The sequence below is a fragment of the Dendrobates tinctorius genome, unplaced genomic scaffold, assembly GCF_039654945.1.
Source record: "Dendrobates tinctorius isolate UK_male_01 unplaced genomic scaffold, ASM3965494v1 ptg000057l, whole genome shotgun sequence".
Classification (NCBI taxonomy): Eukaryota; Metazoa; Chordata; class Amphibia; order Anura; family Dendrobatidae; genus Dendrobates; species Dendrobates tinctorius.
The window spans coordinates 14,960,071-14,978,800 of NW_027361725.1; the positions used below are offsets into that span (position 1 = coordinate 14,960,071).

Sequence of the window (18,730 nt, forward strand, 5' to 3'; positions counted from 1 at the left end):
ATTGAACCGTTCACAGGCCCCATTTCTTTGGGGATGATAAGGCGTCGTCCTAGATTTCGCTGATACATGCAATACAGTTCTTCCATCACTCGTCCCTAGAAACAGGCGCCTTGATCAGAGTGAATCCTCTTCGGACAACCGTACACTTGGATGAAGTCCCTACAAATGGACTGGGTCGCTGACTCAGCAGTCTGATCTCGGGTCGGAGTCACTACGGTGAACTTGGTGAAGTCGTCAGTAATCGCTAGGGAGTGTTTCCGGTGTTAATCTGGTGTAGTCCTGATGACTAGCTGCATCCTCCCGGCAGTGATGAGTCTCTGATGTCTTCTGCGGGATCCTCAATCCAGCGGGTGCTGTGGAGGGTTAGGCACAGGCTTCAGCAATGTCTGAGCCCAACGTGGCCCGACAAATATGCATTGGAGGGTCAGAATTCAGTTGACGGTCACACACCGGTACTTGTTAGGTGGCATAATCTATTATCAACCCCTCTAGGGGAGCCAAAGTCATGATCGTTTGCGTAGGAGCTCTCTGTTCCGGAGGTTTAGCTAACTCGTAGCTCCTATACTGCCGACAGGCCTCCTCGACCTCAGTCTTTAGTCAAGGGTGATAGACCAGCTTTTGTAGCCACTGGAACATCTTCTCCTGGCCAAAGTGGGCCCCTCTTTCATGAGCCTCCGTAGCCACCTTGAGAAGCAGTGTTCTCGGGGAGTACCACTTGCAGGTGACCCCCCAGTTTTCGGTTCAGCTGGATCTTCCGGTACAAGAGACCGTCTTGGAGCTGGAGCCTTTCCCACTGTCGAAGGATCTGCAGAATCCCCGGGGACAGGGCGCCTCTCTCCCTTTGGTTGCGAAGTTGTTTTAGAGCCACCCCTGCGACCAGAATGGGTAACTGATTAGCAGCAGTCAACCTGATTACTGGGCCCCATTCGGGACTTATCGTCTCGGGGAAGTGACGGCTGAAGTAGGTCTCATGCATCGTGGTTACTTGAGAGCCGGTGTCAGCTAAACAGCGAACAACCCGACCATCCATTTCGGCCCAAACAAGAGGACTCTGTGACTTCTTGCTCTCCTTCTTGACTGCTGAGGCTCCGGGCGGCGTCCCTCAGCCACGGAGCCTCCTAGTTTAACGGGCGGCATTGAAGGGATCTTCCCCGCCGGGCACATCCCCTAGCAAAATATCCAATTTCTCCACAGTTGTAGCAGGTGGGTTGATCTTCCATGCGAGGCGTTCTCATCTCCCGACGAGGTTCAGGACCAGTTCTGCCACCAGAAGGGTTCAGTGGGGCCGAAGTTTTCTTCCTCTAGTCAGACCATTCCTCTCACATATCCTGAATCTCTTTCCGCAGCTTTCTCACCCAACTTGGTTCGATGTTCAGTAGCATAGATACCTCCCCGCTCCGGACCTTCCCCGTCGGGACTGTCATCCCCTGCTCTTGCTCACGTGCGCGCGTGCTTCGCCTTCAACTTCTAGATAAGTCAAGCACGGATTTACCCGCAAAAGCTCATGCAAGGCCTGTTTCAGCAGCGCATCTTTAAGGCCTGTCACTAACTGGTCTCGCAGCATTATATCAGGAGGGCCTACACCTGCGCCATATCACTTGGCAATCGCAGCGTGGATCTCCTGCAGCTTGTTCGTGTAGTGAGTCAGTCTCCCCCTCCCTTTGAACACAGCCAAACAACCGCATGCGCAACTCTCCGATGTCTGTGGGGTCTCCGTGCATCTCCTCCAGAGTTTGCACCACCTTGTCAAGTGTCTCGTTCACGGGGGGGGGGGGCAGAGCATAACGGAATTCCTCGCCTCCCCGTCCAGTGCCATCAGGGCTACTTCTGCCTCCATAGCGGGGGTCATGGGGTGCATCCTCAACATTCCCCTGACCCGCTCAGTACAGTCCCGTAGCAGGGTGTTCCCTGTAAATTTGGGGAGATTGTTCAGCATCGCCCCCCAGGGATATGCTGGTCCTCGGGGCACCCCCAATCATTTGGTCTGTCCCCTCTGCACCGGTGGACTGCATCCTGCCGACTACGCCAAGTGTGAGCAGGTTGCGGGATGCATTGACGGACAGGAGACAGTGCAAGGGTTAACGTATTTTACTTTAATAAATCTGTACTCCACGCAGGGAAATGGAGTTAAACAGGGATAATGCAGGTAGTAGGTAATAAAGGGTATGCTGTTTGGAAAAATGCAGGGGAAACTGACGGTAGCAGTTCTTAAGGTATAACTTATCCAATCTGACGACTTCCAGACTGTAGAGTCCACAAAACCAGCGTTGGCACCAACAGCGGTCAGCTAGGGGTTAATCCGGTGTAGTCCTGAAGACAACGACGAGCTGCGTCCTCCCGGTAGCGGTGAGTCTCTGATGTCTTCTGCAGGATTCTCAGTCCAGCAGGTGCTGTGGAGGGTAAGGCACAGGCCAACGCAATGTCAGAACCCAACGTGACCCAATAAATATGCATCGGGAGTCAGTTCACGGTCACACACCCGGTACTTCTTAGGCGGCGTACGCGCGGTACTCATGAGCCCGGAGCATTTGGCACCTTGTTTTGCAGGGGCCAACGGGTACACGGTATGTCTCTTTTCACAGCCTCTGCGGGCGGCAGTGGCTATGCTGGAGCGCGGGCCTGCGCTGTTACAGTGCTCGAGGGATGGAGCACTCGCCTCCCCCTGCTGCACGCTGTCAGTTCCCGCCAAGTCTCCCTGTTTCCACGCGCGCTTTTGCTTTTTAGCCGCAGACATGCCCCCTGCTGCCAAGTGCAAAGGTTGGTCCGGTTCTTTATTCTTTCCTCCGGATGACAGAGGAGACAGCCCCAACAGTTCCTGACCTGGTGCAAGAAAGGTACCCCCAGCCCGGTTCTTCTGCTTACACTTACAAGTAGAGTTGAGCGACTTTGGTCGGATCGGGTTTTGTGAAACCCGAATGAAACAAAATTTGAGTCGGATGAAACTGGTCCGACTAGAGCAAAAAAAGTCGGAGTTTCGTCCAAAACCCGACCCCAAAGCTAGTCAATGGGGAATAAAAGTCAGCATTGAGTGGTGTCATCCGCTCAATGCCGACTTTTATTTCCCATTGACTTGCATTGGGGTCGGGTTTTGGACGGAACTCCGACTTTTTTTGCCCTAGTCGGACCAGTTTCATCTGACTCAAATTTTGTTTCATTCGGGTTTCACGAAACCTGATCCGACCAAAGTCGCTCAACTCTACTTACAAGCATAAAGTAGCTGTTGGCACCGGAGCAGGACGCTGCGAGGGTTCAGAGTGAAGGTAAGAATGTTTGGTTTTTTTTTGTTTTTTTTCTGCTGGAGGACATGCATACTAGGACAGGGAAGGGGGCCAATCATACCAGGATAAGTATGGGACCATTCATTCCAGGACAGAGATGGGGGCCCTGCATACCACGATAGGGATTGGGGCCATGCATACCTGGATAAGGATGGAGTCCCTGCATACCAAGATAAGGATGGGGCCATGTATACCAGGATGGAGATTGGGTCCCTGCATACCAGGTTAAGGATCGGGGCCATGCATGCCAGGATGGGGATGAGAGCAGGGCCAATCATACCAGGATAAGGATGGGGACATGTATACCAGGACGGAAATAGGGTCCTTGCATACCAGGACAGGGATTGGGGCCATGCATACCAGGATGGGGATGAGAGCAGGGCCAATCATACCAGGATAAGGATGGGGACATGCATACCAGGACGGAAATAGGGTCCTTGCATACCAGGACAGGGATTGGGGCCATGCATACCAGGAGGGGGATGAGCAGGCCCTGCATACCAAGCTAGAGATAAGGGAGCCATGCATACCAGGAGGGCACTATTAAGTATAGAAATGACCACATTTTTTGCTTCAAATTTTTTTCTAATTTCCTTCTTTAAAACCTAGGTGCGTCTTATAGTCCACAAAATGCAGTAAGTTACTGCAATGCCCTGTACATGGGCTAAGCGACATGGCTAATCATGGCTATACTACATTTTTAATTGGAGGTACAGTATTTGCTAATATTATTACACCCACTACATATTGGGATAGGATCTTGGATAATGCCAGCGGCTCTCCTCATTCTTTCTCTTTTTCTTGACTGTATTCACACCTGCAGTTGTTTTTTTTGTTTAATATATGCTTTAAACATACGGACTCTATTTTTTTTTTTTTTTTTTTTTATCTCTTGCCACAAAAAAGGACTTATTAGAAATGAGAGGTGCGCTTGTCTTGAAGGCATTACATAGTAACCCCATTGAGCACCTGGTGAGGGTCATGATTAATCTGTGGGAATTGGTTTTACAGGGAGAAGAAGATTGAGGGCTTGAACCTGGTCCGATCACTTTCCATCTTTCACTCTGATGTGGTTCTGGAAAGACTTCATGAACTTAAGATTGCGGTGACACAAGAGGTGCGTGCACTCGGTGTGTCAGTTGCTGTAGCGGGAGCCATCATGTGATCTTGCTCATTGTCACATTCCTTTTAGTGATTATTTATCTACCTTACATTTTGACTGTAGGTGAAGAACCTGCGCTCCACAGTTTCCCGAGCAGCAATTTCCTGTTTAGGGGACATGTTCACATATCTGAAGAAACACATGGACCACGAGCTGGATAATTGTGTCCGTGTACTTCTGCACAAGGCTGGAGAATCCAACATCTTCATACGGGAGGATGTGGACAAGGCTTTTGATGCTATGGTCCAGAACGTGACACCAGTAAGGGCTCTCAACGCCCTCATTAATGGAGGACTAAGGTACAAAAACAGCACTCAAGTTTTCACAGGATAGATGATAAATCTATGATCGCTGGTGGTCCGCCTACTAAGACCCCACACGATAACAGGAGACAGAAGTGAGCATGAGCAATTAACTGTCCATTCACTCAGGGAAAGGTGGACCCCTGTTTTCATGTCTGACATTGGGACTCCAGCAATCATGCATTTATCACCTATGCTATGTGGTTTATTGAAAAATCTCTTAAAATACTTTTCTATATTTTTCAATGATCACATACTTTGTCTTTTTTTTTTTTTTTTTTTTCTTTTGTAGCCATTTGAACTCTTCAGTCAAAAGATGTGCAGCGCAACATATGTCTGATCTGGTGGAGAGGATGGGACCGGGTCGGATTCTGTCTGGAATAAAGGATGTCACTGATAGGGCGCTGCCTGCCATTGCCAAGTTTGCTCAGGACGGCTCACAGGAGACCAGGTGAGTAGTCGTCCACTCTCTACAAATGATTGTGTTTGTTCATTGATGCTATGTGGGGCCATGATGCTGTGTGTGCGTCTGTGGGGGCCATATGCTGTTTGGGGGGGACTGTGGGGCTATCATGCAGTATTAAGGTGCTACGATGCTGTGTGTGCGTCTGTGGGGGCCATATACTGTTTGGGGGGAGACTGTGCAGCCATCATGCAGTATGTAGGTGGTATGATTCTTTGGGGGCCATATGCTTTTTGGGGGGACCAGGGCTATGATGCTGTGTGTGCATCTGTGAAGACCATATACTGTTTGGGGGGAATGTAGGGCTATCCTGCAGTATGTAGGTGCTATGATGTTGTGTGTGCATCTGTGGAGGCCATTTACTGTTTACAGGGTGACTGTGGGGCTATCCTGGAGTATGTAGGTGCTATGATGCTGTGTGTGCATCTGTGGAGGCCATTGTTAAAGTTACTTAATTTGTATATTTCTCTTTCGTCTCATTGGGGGACACAGAAACCGTGGGTGTGTGCTGCTGCCACCAGGAGGTTGACACTGTGCATGAAAAAAATGTTAACTCCGCCTTCGCAGTATACACCCCTCTGACCGGCTGTAGGACAATCAGTTTTTTGCTTAGTGTCAGCAGGAGGTGGACAGGGGTCTCTCGCAGACCCATGCCTACCTCAATGTGCGTCGTTTCTTTTCAGGTAACCATGGAGGGATACAGAGTAGATTGGCTACATCTGTATTCCCACACCGGGATCATGAGTACGGCGTGCACTGTCACCCCGTATCCTCATGAATCCCACGGGCAGGACCCTATCCCCTAACACAGGACTTGTGTTCAGGTGGCAGCGTTGTATGATCTGCTCACCAGCCGCTCTGGCTGAATGTGACCGCTGTAATCAGCTCGGGCTTACAGCCCAGCGCTCTATACTTATGTTAAGAGCCAACACTTACTTTCAAGCACACGGTGCAGCGTGGTTCCAGCCTCCTTCGGTGGCAGCATTATGGCCCTGGGCTCTAGCAGGAGCCCAGCATGGCCAACGCCAGATTCCTGCTCCCGGCAGGCTCCGCCCCCGGCTTCCTCTTCCTGTACCAGCGCCATCTTGGTGGTCCAGGAGGCCGGAGCAGAGCCCCGCCCACCACTTCCGGGCGGGGATTTCATAAGGCTTCTAGGCAGCGGCAGGGCTATTCACCTCTCTCTCTCTCCTTCATCAGCCTTCGGGTGGCAGCTGCGGCAGGGACACAGGTCGTGGGTATGTGAGTACTGCACTACAGGTTGCTCCCTCACTCCGCTTTCTACCCCCGACGATCGGCACCAGGTAAAACCTGTCAGTATGCCCAAGGGAGAGCAGTCCCTCATCCGCTTCCGTGACCTTGGTCAAATATTTTGTATGTAACAAATGCAATGTCAGGCTTCCTTCAGGTCAGTCCTCACCACTCTGCTCAGATTGCAGCAGACCTACGGTAGCACCTACATTAGAGAGCAGGTGCAGCCCCCCCCCCGTTTTGCCTGTCAGAGCTCCCACATTACCCCTGGAGCAGGAGGAAGCCACCCTGCCTGCCGCCTAGGGGCCATCCATCGCCACGGGAGACAGCGAGTCTCCAGGATGGGCCTCTTCCTTATCTAAGTCCGTGGCCGACCTTACCATGGTATCACAGACCTTGGTAACGGTGCTTAACAGATTGCCACTTCAGACTCCAGTAGACACAGGAGCACCAAAGGAGCCCCTTTTAGGCCTTTTAGGGGCCGTAAAAGGTTTAGACAGGACCACCAACCCAGGTCGCCTTCTCACTCCATCTCTCCGCCAGAATTCCTCTGGCCGTCTGCCTCCTCTCGGTCCTCATCCCCGGAATCAGGCGAGGCATTATCAGAGACACACTCAGAGGAGGGTTCTGAGTACGGGCCAGAACAGTCCCAGGTCAAGGATATGGTTCAGGGCCTCATTGCCGCAGTCAATGAGACCTTTAACATTGAGGACGCCACATCAAAACCTAATGATCAGGTTTTCTCATTTAAGCGTCATAAGTCCCCCTCTAGGGTCTTCGCCTCCCACAAGGATTTTGAGGAATTGTTGGCCAGGGAAAGGGAGAACCCAACCAGGCGGTTTCAGAGAGGAAGTCGTTTTGGGATTCTATATCCCTTCCCTCCAGATCTCACCGCCAACTGGACCGCCTCCCCTTCGGTGGACCCACCAGTGTCCAGACTCATTACCAATACAGTCCTCCCACTCGCCAGTGGGGCAGCCCTAAAAGATCCCAATGATAGGAAGATAGAATCCCTGACAAAATCTGCCGTTGAGGCAGCAGCCGCTACATTGTGTCCAGCCTTCGCCTCAGCCTGGGTAGCTAAGTCTGTTACAGAATGGGCCAAACAGCTTAGACAGGGCATATTGGCCAGGGCCCCACCAGCAGAACTAGCGGAGTTCGCAGATCAAATTTCTCATGCCGGGAGATATATGGTATCAGCAGCCCTGAATGCCGCGTCTTGCGCTGCTCAAGCATCCAGTAACATGGTAGCCGTCCGGCGGACGGTCTGGCTAAAGGCTTGGCAGGCTGATTTGTTCTCAAAGAAATCACTGACCAATCTGCCGTTTCAGGGCACCCGGCTCTTTGGGTCAATGTTAGATCAAATCATTAAGGATGCAACAGGGGGTACGAGCTCCCTTCTCCCTCAGGGAAAGCCTCGTCGATATGTTTTCAATCATAGGGCTCAGCCCTTCCGCCGTACCCCAGCGACAGGTACTTATGCTCAGGGCCCGCAGAGGTCGCAAGCACCGAGAGATAGGAGGAAGGTATCATTTCGGGCCACCCCATCATGGCATTCCCGCAGTTCCAACAGCAGAGCTACCAGGTCAGGGCCGGGCAGAGCCACTTCAGCCTGACGCCAGCAGGGAGTCCAACTCCCTTCCCAGTACTTCTCCCAGACTAGGAAGGCCTCCTTCTCCTCTTCAGAGATGTCTGGCAGAATTCAGTAGAGGATATCTGGGTAAAGGAGGTAGTATCAACAGGATGCAAGATAGACTTCAAAGCGCTTCTGTGAGATCACTTCTTTCTATCGCAGCCACCAAAAGACGCTGCTATGGCTCTAGGTTTTTTGGCGGCAATCGACTCTCTCCTCAACGCAGGAGTAATTGTCCCCGTTCCCGAGCAGGAACGTTTCACTGGCTTTTACTCAAACCTGTTTGTGATACCGAAAAAGGATGGCTCAGTTTGTCCCATACTAGACCTCAAAAGGCTAAACAGATGGGTCCGGTTACGCCATTTCAGGATGGAATCGATTCGGTCTGTAATTACGTCTATGGAGGATCAGGAATTCCTATGTTCCATATCCGGGACGCCTACCTACACGTCCCCATTTTTCAGGGACATCAAAGGTTTCTGCGTTTTGGTGTCCAAAAGCAGCATTTCCAGTTTGTGGCCCTGCCATTTGGGCTGGCAACAGCTCCCAGGATTTTTACAAAGATTATGGCAGCGATGGTTGCTATATTAAGGGTCAGAGGCATAATATCGGTACCATATCTCGACGATATTCACGTCAAGGCACCCTCCTTCGCTCAGGCCCAGGAAAATCTAGCGGTAGTTTGAAACACGCTGTCCCGGTTTGGTTGGATCATAAACAGGGAGAAATCCCACCTAATGCCAACACAACGTGTAGAATTCTTAGGGATGATAATCAACACCCGCCGCTCGAGGGTCTTTCTCCCAGAAAGAAAGTGGATTACCCTCCAGCAGGGAATTCGCTCTGTGTTGAAATTTCGGCTTCAATCCTTTTGCGCTGCCATGAGAGTCCTGGGAAGGATGGTGGCAGCTTCAGAGGCGCAATACCCTTTGCCCTGTTCCGTTCCAGGATACTGCAGAGGTACATCCTCCTTCAGTGGGACAGGTCCATCTCTTCGCTGGATCGCCCCTTCGTCCCTTCCATTCAGACCAGGGAGTCCCTCAAGTGGTGGCTGACCTCCCCCTCTGTTCATCTGGGTCGGCCTTTCCCCTGTCCACTGGCAGTTAGTAACTACAGATGCCAGTCTCCTGGGCTGGGGTGCGGTATTCCGCCACCTGACGGTCCAGGGACGATGGTCGAGGCAAGAATCCTCACTATCAATCAACATTCTAGAACTGAGGGCGTTCTTTATAGCACTTCAACATTGGGAAAGTTACCTCAACAACCAGTCAGTCCGGATTCAAACGGACAATACCACGGCGTTGGCATACATCAATCACCAAGGGGGAACCAGAAGTCCCCGGGCACTGGCCGAGGTATCCAGAATCTTCAACTGGGCAGAAACCGCAATTTCGGCAGTTTACATTCCCGGCACAGACAACATGGCCGCCGACTTCCTCAGTCGGGAAGGGCTCGTGGCAGGAGAATGGTCCTTACACCAGGACGTGTTCCGTCAGATATGCCAGCTATGGGGGACTCCAGATATGGACCTCTTGGCATTGCGACATAACAGGAGGGTCCAACATTTTGTCTCAAGATACCGCGATCCTCTAGCAATAGGATTCGACGCACTGGTCATTCCCTGGACACAGTTCAGACTCCCTTACCTGTTCCCTCCCCTTCCTCTCCTGCCCAGACTGCTAAAGAAGATCAAGGCGGAAGGGGTGCCGGTCATATTGATCGCTGCATACTGGCCCAGGAGGGCCTGGTTCGCAGAAATTATTAATCTTCTCACAGGCACCCCCTGGAGACTCTCCGACAGACCAGATCTCCTGGCTCAGGGGCCGTTTTACCATCCGAATTCTCGGTTGCTCAATTTGACGGCATGGCCGTTGAAACCACAATACTGAGAGCAGCGGGTTTTTCAGACCAATCATTAATACAATGATTCAGGCTAGGAAGCCTTCCTCTTCCAGGTACTATTATCGAGCCTGGAAGACCTATTTTGGCTGGTGTGAATCTAATCTCATCACACCTTCCCTGCAATCTGTCCTAGCCTTTCTCCAAGCAGGGTTAGATGGCAGTTTGGCCCTAAGTTCCTTGAAAGGCCAGGTATCTGCTCTCTATTCTTTTTCAAAGAAATTTCGCCTCCCGCTTACAGGTTAAGACCTTTCTGCAAAGAGTGGCACATGCGACCCCTCCTTACAGATCCCCTGTGGCTCCATGGGATCTTAACTTTGTCTTGGAAGCCTTGACAGGTTCACCCCTCAAACCCCTCCAAGAAGCTCCCATGTCTTTGTTGTCCTGGAAGGTGGTATTTCTCGTAGTCATCACCTCTATTAGGCGGGTTTCAGATTTGGCGGCATTGTCCTGTCGCCCTCCATTTCTATTTATGCACCAAGACAAGGTTGTTTTGCGGCCTCCTCCTAACTTTCTTCCCAAGGTGATATCGGCCTTCCACCTGAACGAGGATATAATCCTTCCGTCATTTTGTCTCACTCCAACCCATCCTCTGTAGCGTTCTTTGAATAAGCCAGACCTGGTCAGGGTGATAAGGATCTATTTGGCCAGGACCGCTCCCTTCAGGAAGACGGACTCGCTCTTTGTTATCCCCAATGGGGTGAAAAGAGGCCTGCCGGCCTCTAAGGCAACAATTGCCCGCTGAATCAGAATGGCAATTCTGGAAGCCTACCGGGTGAAGGACAGGGTGTCCCCTGCTGGGGTCAAGGCCCATTCAACCCGGGCAGTGGGCGCCTCCTGGGTGGTACACAACAGTGCATCAGCCATGCAGTTGTGCAAGGCTGCCACATGGTCGTCCGTGTATACCTTTTCAAGGTTCTATAAGGCCCATACCTATGCTTCAGCGGATGCCAGCCTAGGCAGAAGAATCTTGCAGGCGGCAGTGGTGAGTTCTCCGGCCTGAAGGAAGTTTCTGTCTTTTCCCACCCCAGGGACTGCTTTTGGACGTCCCACGGTTTCTGTGTCCCCAATGAGACGAAAGAGAAAACAGGATTTTGGTTGCTTACCGTAAAATCTGTTTCTCAGAGTCTTCATTGTGGGACACAGCGCCCTCCCATGATTTTATTATGTGTAATGAATATATGATGACTTACATGATAATGTCTCCTCCTACTGCTTTTTCACTAACTGTTTGTCCTACAGCCTGTCGGAGGGGTGTATACTGCGGAGGCGGAGTTAACATTTTTCTCATGCATAGTGTCAACCTCCTGGTGGCAGCAGCACACACCCACGGTTTCTGTGTCCCCCAATGAAGACTCTGAGAAACAGATTTTACAGTAAGCAACCAAAATCCTGTTTTATTCAGGATTCTTTACTCTTTGCGATACTCTAAAGAAAATGTCACAATGTTTCTTATAAAAAAAATGTAGTGGTTTATTGGATTGTCCACTCAAAAAACATCATTGCAGCAAAACATAAAATAGTTGAAATCGTTGCAAATAGATTGTCCATTTGTCCATATCAAAGTTTGCTTCCCCTCTTTCCTGGAATCCTGAATGGTAAATGGCGTCTATCTCTGTCAAAAGCATGGTGGAAGTCCATCAAGAATGCACGTGGCTAACTCGCATACCATCTATCCATCTGATGTCTGTGTGAAGTGTGAGCGAAGTATGTGCCAAGAGAGCGAAGAGAGAGAGAGGAGCCCTATCCTGTGGGTCATGTGGTTATATACATCCCACAGAGCACATGTTCTCTCCATATTGTGTTAACTATCCTGAGCTAAATATATACATGTAATGTCAGCAAAAGGCAATGTGCTTGGTACAGAATTGAGAATAAGGATACATCAGTAATCAATAATCAATATTTAACAGCCATATACTGTTTAGGGAGGACTGTGGGACTATCCTGCAGTTTGTAGGTGTTATGATGCTGTGTGTGTGGGGTGGAGGTAGGGTGCTGTGGGGGCATCATACTGTGTCATACTCTATGGAGGCCACAACAGTGTCAGTGTGGAGAGTACAATCACAAAGGGTCGTCAGTAGGGATACAATTACTGTCTGCGATACTCTGTCCTTGACTCTTGACATTAGCAGATATGTCTTTCTGTTACTGTACTATGATCCTGCCTATATCACCAAATATTTTTTTTCCCAGTGGGGAGAGGAAGGGGGTCTTAATTTGGCCTTTTGCCTGAGGACCCATGATCTGTGTTCACCCCTGCTTGCCACGTGGTTTTCTACAGCAGATTTCCTTTTCCAGCATTTCTGCATCCACCAGAGTGATAGTCTTTGATACATACAACGTTTTCTTTGCAGGTTCTTTGGGCGAAAGATGTTGCACTATCTGATGTCTCATCCAGAATTTGACAAGATGCTGGAAAAATATATCCCGACCAAGGACTTGCCTTACATCCGAGACGTAATGAAGAATATTCAAGTGAAGGTAAGTGAGAGGAGAATCTCACGTCTGTAAGAAGCAATTAAAGAATAAAGTTGATGCAAGCAATGCTAAGCCAGAGGAACAATAAATGATTACTGCAGAATGTACCCTAGAATTTTTTGTCTTCTACATTTGATCACCGAATCACTTGTCGGCTCGCAGGGTGTAGGGGAAATCCAAGATACTCCATCAGCTCGGAGGAGAAGATCGTACCACGGCAGCGTGGGCAGCCTGCGAGCGTCATCAGTGTCCCAGAACAATCACCGTATTCTTGACAGGTAGGTGGTGACCCCTTCACAAAGGAATACAAAAATGCAGAAGTCATATAGTGTTTAGTGCAATGTGTCATGGTCATTGGATGCTGATCTCACATTCTGATTTCAGTAGCAAAGTGCAGTAAATTAATCATCAAGTCCTTTTATCTCTTTGAGATGCCACTCTTAGATTAACACGTTTTAGCCTTTTATAACATTTTTCTCATTGCTTTCACTGCATGAAAAATAAAAAAAATCACTGCAAATTTCCTACCATGTTGATTAATGCAGATATATGTTTTCAAGACCTTTTAAAATGTGCCCCCCCCCCCCCCCCCCAACCAAGAAATTTTTAAATTTTTTTTTGCTCTAGCCATAGGAATGGCGTGTAGCTTTATTTTGGTACAGAGGCGGCGAATGGTGGTTATCACAGTGTCATGAGATTTGGCGCTGTAACTGCCTGTTTGGGGGGATTGTCCCCTTTTGGATACTTATGTAATGTGGAGCGTATGTGCTGTAGGTGCGGCTCTCATGCTGAGAGGGGCTTCTATTTTGGGCAAGAGGTCCTGTCATGTGTTTCCCACTTGCTCGACAATTTTCTGATCTAATATAGAGCTGAATAGTTGCTGCTCTCATGTGGTGTAATGTCATTTATTGAATCACTTTGTTCCCTCGCTTTTCAGTGTGACGCACAGAGACACAAAATCGTAACAGACGGACGATTACTGAACGTAACAGTCGGAGACAGTGACCCGTGAGCAGACGGCTCCTGGTTGTGGCCGAGGATGTCTCTTCACAAGTAACACGCAGTAAAGACACTAATGTCCTGACCCTAAAATAGGACCGTAACCAGAAGAGTATTAAATATCCCTGTACACCATTACTTGTAATACTTGATGTTGTGACTAGTCCTTGTGAGGCCGGACCGCTCCTCTTGGCCAGTACAGGTACAAATTTTGGCATTTTTTTTATTTTTTTATTTGTGTATCATTTTTCCCTCCTGTAATTAGTTCTGTCAGTGGTGGGACATAAATATGGGATTTCTATACTACATGCAACTTCATTGAGCCTTCCTAAAATACTCCAATGTGAATCATGTGATCATCATCTTTCCCATTCTCCACCGTACACAGCAGCAGATTTGTTTCCTGGAGTCAACAACTTTATATCTTCCTTTACGTGCAGTGTGAGAAAGGGTTAAATATTGATTAGAGGCATTATATTCTAATGGATCCTGATAGATTCAGATCCAATTTTTTTGTTTAAAGAGATTATCTAGAAATGGGGGGGGGATTTCTGCTTTCTTCCAGCAAGAGAGCACCACGCCTGGCTATAGGTTGTGTCTGATATCACAGATGGGGTGAACGGTAACAGACGTAATCTATAGGTAGGAGACGAAGGAAGACATGTTTTTTCTAATCCGGAATCACTGCTTCAAAGAAGATTGTGTTTGTGGCGTAGCCCTTTAAAGCTTTGTCCTATAAGGGAAAGTATAGATAAGGGGCTCCTGCCTGTCCTATAAGGGAATGTATAGATGAGAGGGTCCCATTTGTCCTATAAAGGAATGTATAGATGAGGGGGTCCCGTTTGTCCTAATAGGAAATGTATAGATGAGGGAGTCTCGTCTGTTCTATAAATGAATGTATAGAGGAGGGGGCCATGCTGTCAGGCAGAAGGCAGCCGCTCTTCTTGGGTTGTCCATAGATTACATCGGCAGCCACTTTTACAAAAAAGAAACAATCCTTCCCTTGGTACTATCTAGCGTAAGACAATCCCCATCAGAAGCTGCAGTTAGACATTAATTGCAGTGGCTGTACCAACAGTGCTGCCGTGTGAAAGCAGTCGTTTCATCTTGCACATCCCCTTTAAGGGAAGGGTCACCCCAACGAGTTGCGGCCAAATCAAATAACTGGTATTTGAGCCGCTGCGCCCAGGTGTGGCCACTACAGAGTACAGTGCCGGGCAGTCCAGCTCTGTACACTGTGCACATCCGGCCGCCTCTGGAGCTGATAATAGCTTATTATGGGGGTCTGAGACTCAACACCCCCCCCCCCCCCCCCCACACACACACACACACCTATCGAATCTCAATGACCAATCCTGAGGAGAGGTTAAAAATATTATGGAGGAAATCTATTTAGCCATAAAGTGAAAAATGAGGGAAGCGCTCAATAATTGGAGTCCTACAGGACACCCAACATTTTATTACTGTACATTAGACATCTTGTTTGTCTGCACTGCTTTATATAGAGAGATTTCCATTCCGTGCCGGAGCGAAATTGTAGCAGAGATCAAATCTATTTTCATGAAAGGTCTGTTGTACAATGTAGCTGGGCCCATATCAGGCTCCTATCCACATGTGTGTTATATAATGCTGCTTTTATATGGATAAGTTTATTGGTATTAGTAAGTATTTAAAGGGGACCTGTCACACAAGATGTGATCACTCAGAAGATCCAAGAAGTACAGTATGTACAGCAGTATACTCAGCATAGTCCAGACTCAGATCTTCAGGACGTCTAAAAGGCCAGTAGGCGCCCATACACATTACATGAAATTGTTCGAACCCACAGACCTTGGTGGGATAGGCCTATGGTCCTGTTCTTTATGGTGGTCTCCCTACTATCATCTCGCATCACCTGTAAAACAGTTGGAATTTCAATATTCGATCCTTTCATTCTCTATGAAGATAAGCTGCTTCCAGAGGGGTCTGTTAGCAACTTTTTTTTCTATCCTAAAACTTTATTTTTAAATCCTGACTCCACGTTACTTTTTCCTCTGTTATTCTTCCTGCAACTTTTTGAAGAAGAAAAAATGTTTTAATTGGTTACCAGTTGGGGGCATGTTCTTGTACAAAGACACTGCCCAATTAGAGGCCAGTTAGGAACATGTATATCAATCCTATATATCAGTGCCAACAGTGTAGAGACACACCCTTCTATCAAAGGGAATAGTAACACCCAGTTTTCAATTTAGTCATACATTTCCAGGAGTTTTTTCATGTTACTACCAGAAACATAAATGTTTATATGGCTTTCATGTGATACCAACACACAGTAGTAAGTATGTGTGAAGGTAATGATACTTGGCTTTCTAAATACAGTGGGTACAGAAAGTATTCAGACCCCTTTACATTTTTCACTCTTTGTTTCATTGCAGCCATTTGGTAAATTAAAAAAAAAAAGTTCATTTTTTTTCTCATTAATGTGCACTCTACACCCCTGAAAAATACAGTAATGTAGAAATTTTGGAAATCTATTAAAAAAGAAATACCAAAATATCACATTGTCATTAGTATTCAGACCCTTTGCTCAGTATTGAGTAGAAACATCCTTTTGAGCTAGTACAGCCATGAGTCTTCTTGGGAATGATGCAACAAGTTTTTCACACCTGGATTTGGGGATCCTCTGCCATTCTTCCTTGCAGATCCTCTCCAGTTTCATCAGGTTGGATGGTGAACGTTGGTGGACAGCCATTTTCAGGTCTCTCCAGAGATGCTCAATTGGGTTTAGGTGAGGGCTCTGGCTGGGCCAGTCAAGAATGGTCAGAGATGTTCTGAAGCCACTCCTTTGTTATTTTAGCTGTGTGCTTAGGGTCATTGTCCTGTTGGAAGGTGAACCTTCGGCCAAGTCTGAGATCCAGAGCACTCTGGAAGAGGTTTTCATCCAGGATATCTCTGAACTTGGCCACATTCATGTTTCCTAGTCGTCCTGTCTCTGCAGCTGAAAAAGACCCCCACAGCATGATGCTGCCGCCACCATGTTTCACTGTTGGGATTTGTATTGGGCAGGTGATGAGCAGTGCCTGGTTTTCTCCACACATACCGCTTAGAATTATCAACAAAAAGTTCTGTCTTCCAGGGCTGTGGAGTCGGTAAGGCAAACCTGCGACTCCGACTCCTCAATTTCCCTTACACCGACTCCGACTCCCACATATATTGCTTATATTTAAGTGAAAAATTTATTGTAGTACAATGTGAACATCAGACATTTAATCATTTTTATGATACAATAATCAAGATATTTAGACAGAACATATATATTTATTGGAATACAACTTTGGAACACAAAAAACTGTAATAAATTGTAAATATGTAATACGCTATGTAATATCGATTACATATATACAATACAGACCAAAAGTTTGGACACACCTTCTCATTCAAAGAGTTTTCTTTATTTTCATGACTATGGAAATTGTAGATTCACTCTGAAGGCATCAAAACTATGAATTAACACATGTGGAATTATATAATTAACAAAAAAGTGTGAAACAACTGAAAATATGTCTTATATTCTAAGTTCTTCAAAGTAGCCACCTTTTGCTTTGATTACTGCTTTGCACACTCTTGGCATTCTCTTGATGAGCTTCAAGAGGTAGTCACCGAAAATGGTCTTCCAACAGTCTTGAAGGAGTTCCCAGAGATGCTTAGCACTTGTTGGCCCTTTTGCCTTCACTCTGCAGTCCAGCTCACCCCGAACCATCTCGATTGGGTTCAGGTCTGGTGACTGTGGAGGCCAGGTCATCTGGCGTAGCACCCCATCACTCTCCTTCTTGGTCAAATAGCCCTTACACAGCCTGGAGGTGTGTTTGAGGTCATTGTCGTGTTGAAAAATAAATGATGGTCCAACTAAACGCAAACCGGATGGAATAGCATGACGCTGCAAGATGCTGTGGTAGCCATGCTGGTTCAGTATGCCTTCAATTTTGAATAAATCCCCAACAGTGTCACCAGTAAAGCACCCCCACACCATCACACCTTCTCATCCATGCTTCACGGTGGGAACCAGGCATGTAGAGTCCATCAGTTCACCTTTTCTACGTCGCACAAAGACACGGTGGTTCGAACCAAAGATCTCAAATTTGGACTCATCAGACCAAAGCACAGACTTCCACTGGTCTAATGTCCATTCCTTGTGTTCTTTAGCCCAAACAAGTCCCTTCTGCTTGTTGCCTGTCCTTAGCAGTGGTTTCCTAGCAGCTATTTTACCATGAAGGCCTGCTGCACAAAGTCGTGTCTGCTGCTAGAACTCTGTGTGGCATTGACCTTGTCTCTAATCTGAGCTGCGATTAACCTGCGATTTCTGAGGCTGGTGACTCGGATGAACTCATCCTCCGCAGCAGAGGTGACTCTTGGTCTTCCTTTCCTGGGGTGGTCCTCATGTGAGCCAGTTTCTTTGTAGTGCTTGATGGTTTTTGCCACTGCACTTGGGGACACTTTCAAAGTTTTCCCAATTTTTCGGACTGACTGACCTTCATTTCTTAAAGTAATGATGGGCACTCGTTTTTCTTAGCTGCTTTTTTCTTGCCATAATACAAATTCTAACAGTCTATTCAGTAGGACTATCAGCTGTGCATCCACCAGATTTCTGCACAACACAACTGATGGTCCCAACCCCAATTATAAGGCAAGAAATCCCACTTCTTAAACCTGACAGGGCACACCTGTGAAGTGAAAACCATTTCCGGTGACTACCTCTTGAAGCTCATCAAGAGAATGCCAAGAGTGTGCAAAGCAGTAATCAAAGCAAAAGGTGGCTACTTTGAAGAACCTAAAATATAAGACATACAGTATTTTCAGTTGTTTCACACTTTTTTGTTAATTATAAAATTCTACATGTGTTAATTCATAGTTTTGATGACATCAGAGTGAATCTACAATTTTCATAGTCATAAAAATAAAGAAAACTCTTATGACTTATCTCAGCTAAGACAAAGCCTAGATACTCAGGCTACATTCACACCATGGGTGTAGCCAGGATGAAACCTGGGGGGGGGGGGGGGGGGGGGGGGCAGAGCCTCATACTGCACAGCTCAGCTGCTCCACACCCCTACACTTGAAAATAAAGCCTGCACCTTAAGAATATGTGGTGATGAATGCAGTCTATTTATTCCAACTATCAGTTGATGTGTTACTGAAGACGAGCAATGCCTGTCCTGGGCGTCCTTTTGGGCAGCTATGAGATGTACCTGACTGATGCTAAAAAAAAAAAAAAAAAAAGGAGTGTTA

General features: G+C 47.7%; 1 protein-coding gene across 2 annotated transcripts in view; it reads left to right on the plus strand.

Annotated features, from left to right (window-relative positions):
• Positions 1-13,768, plus strand: part of TOGARAM1 (TOG array regulator of axonemal microtubules 1) — a 49,698-nt gene extending 35,930 nt beyond the window's left edge. For both annotated transcript variants that reach the window (XM_073577787.1, XM_073577788.1), the window contains exons 13-18: positions 4,290-4,395; positions 4,504-4,739; positions 5,035-5,193; positions 12,343-12,469; positions 12,629-12,744; positions 13,404-13,768. In XM_073577787.1, the coding sequence (XP_073433888.1) occupies positions 4,290-4,395; positions 4,504-4,739; positions 5,035-5,193; positions 12,343-12,469; positions 12,629-12,744; positions 13,404-13,431 (772 nt within the window). In that variant the 3' untranslated portion in view covers positions 13,432-13,768. The remainder of the gene's footprint in view (positions 1-4,289; positions 4,396-4,503; positions 4,740-5,034; positions 5,194-12,342; positions 12,470-12,628; positions 12,745-13,403) is intronic.
• The last annotated feature ends 4,962 nt before the right edge of the window (positions 13,769-18,730 follow it).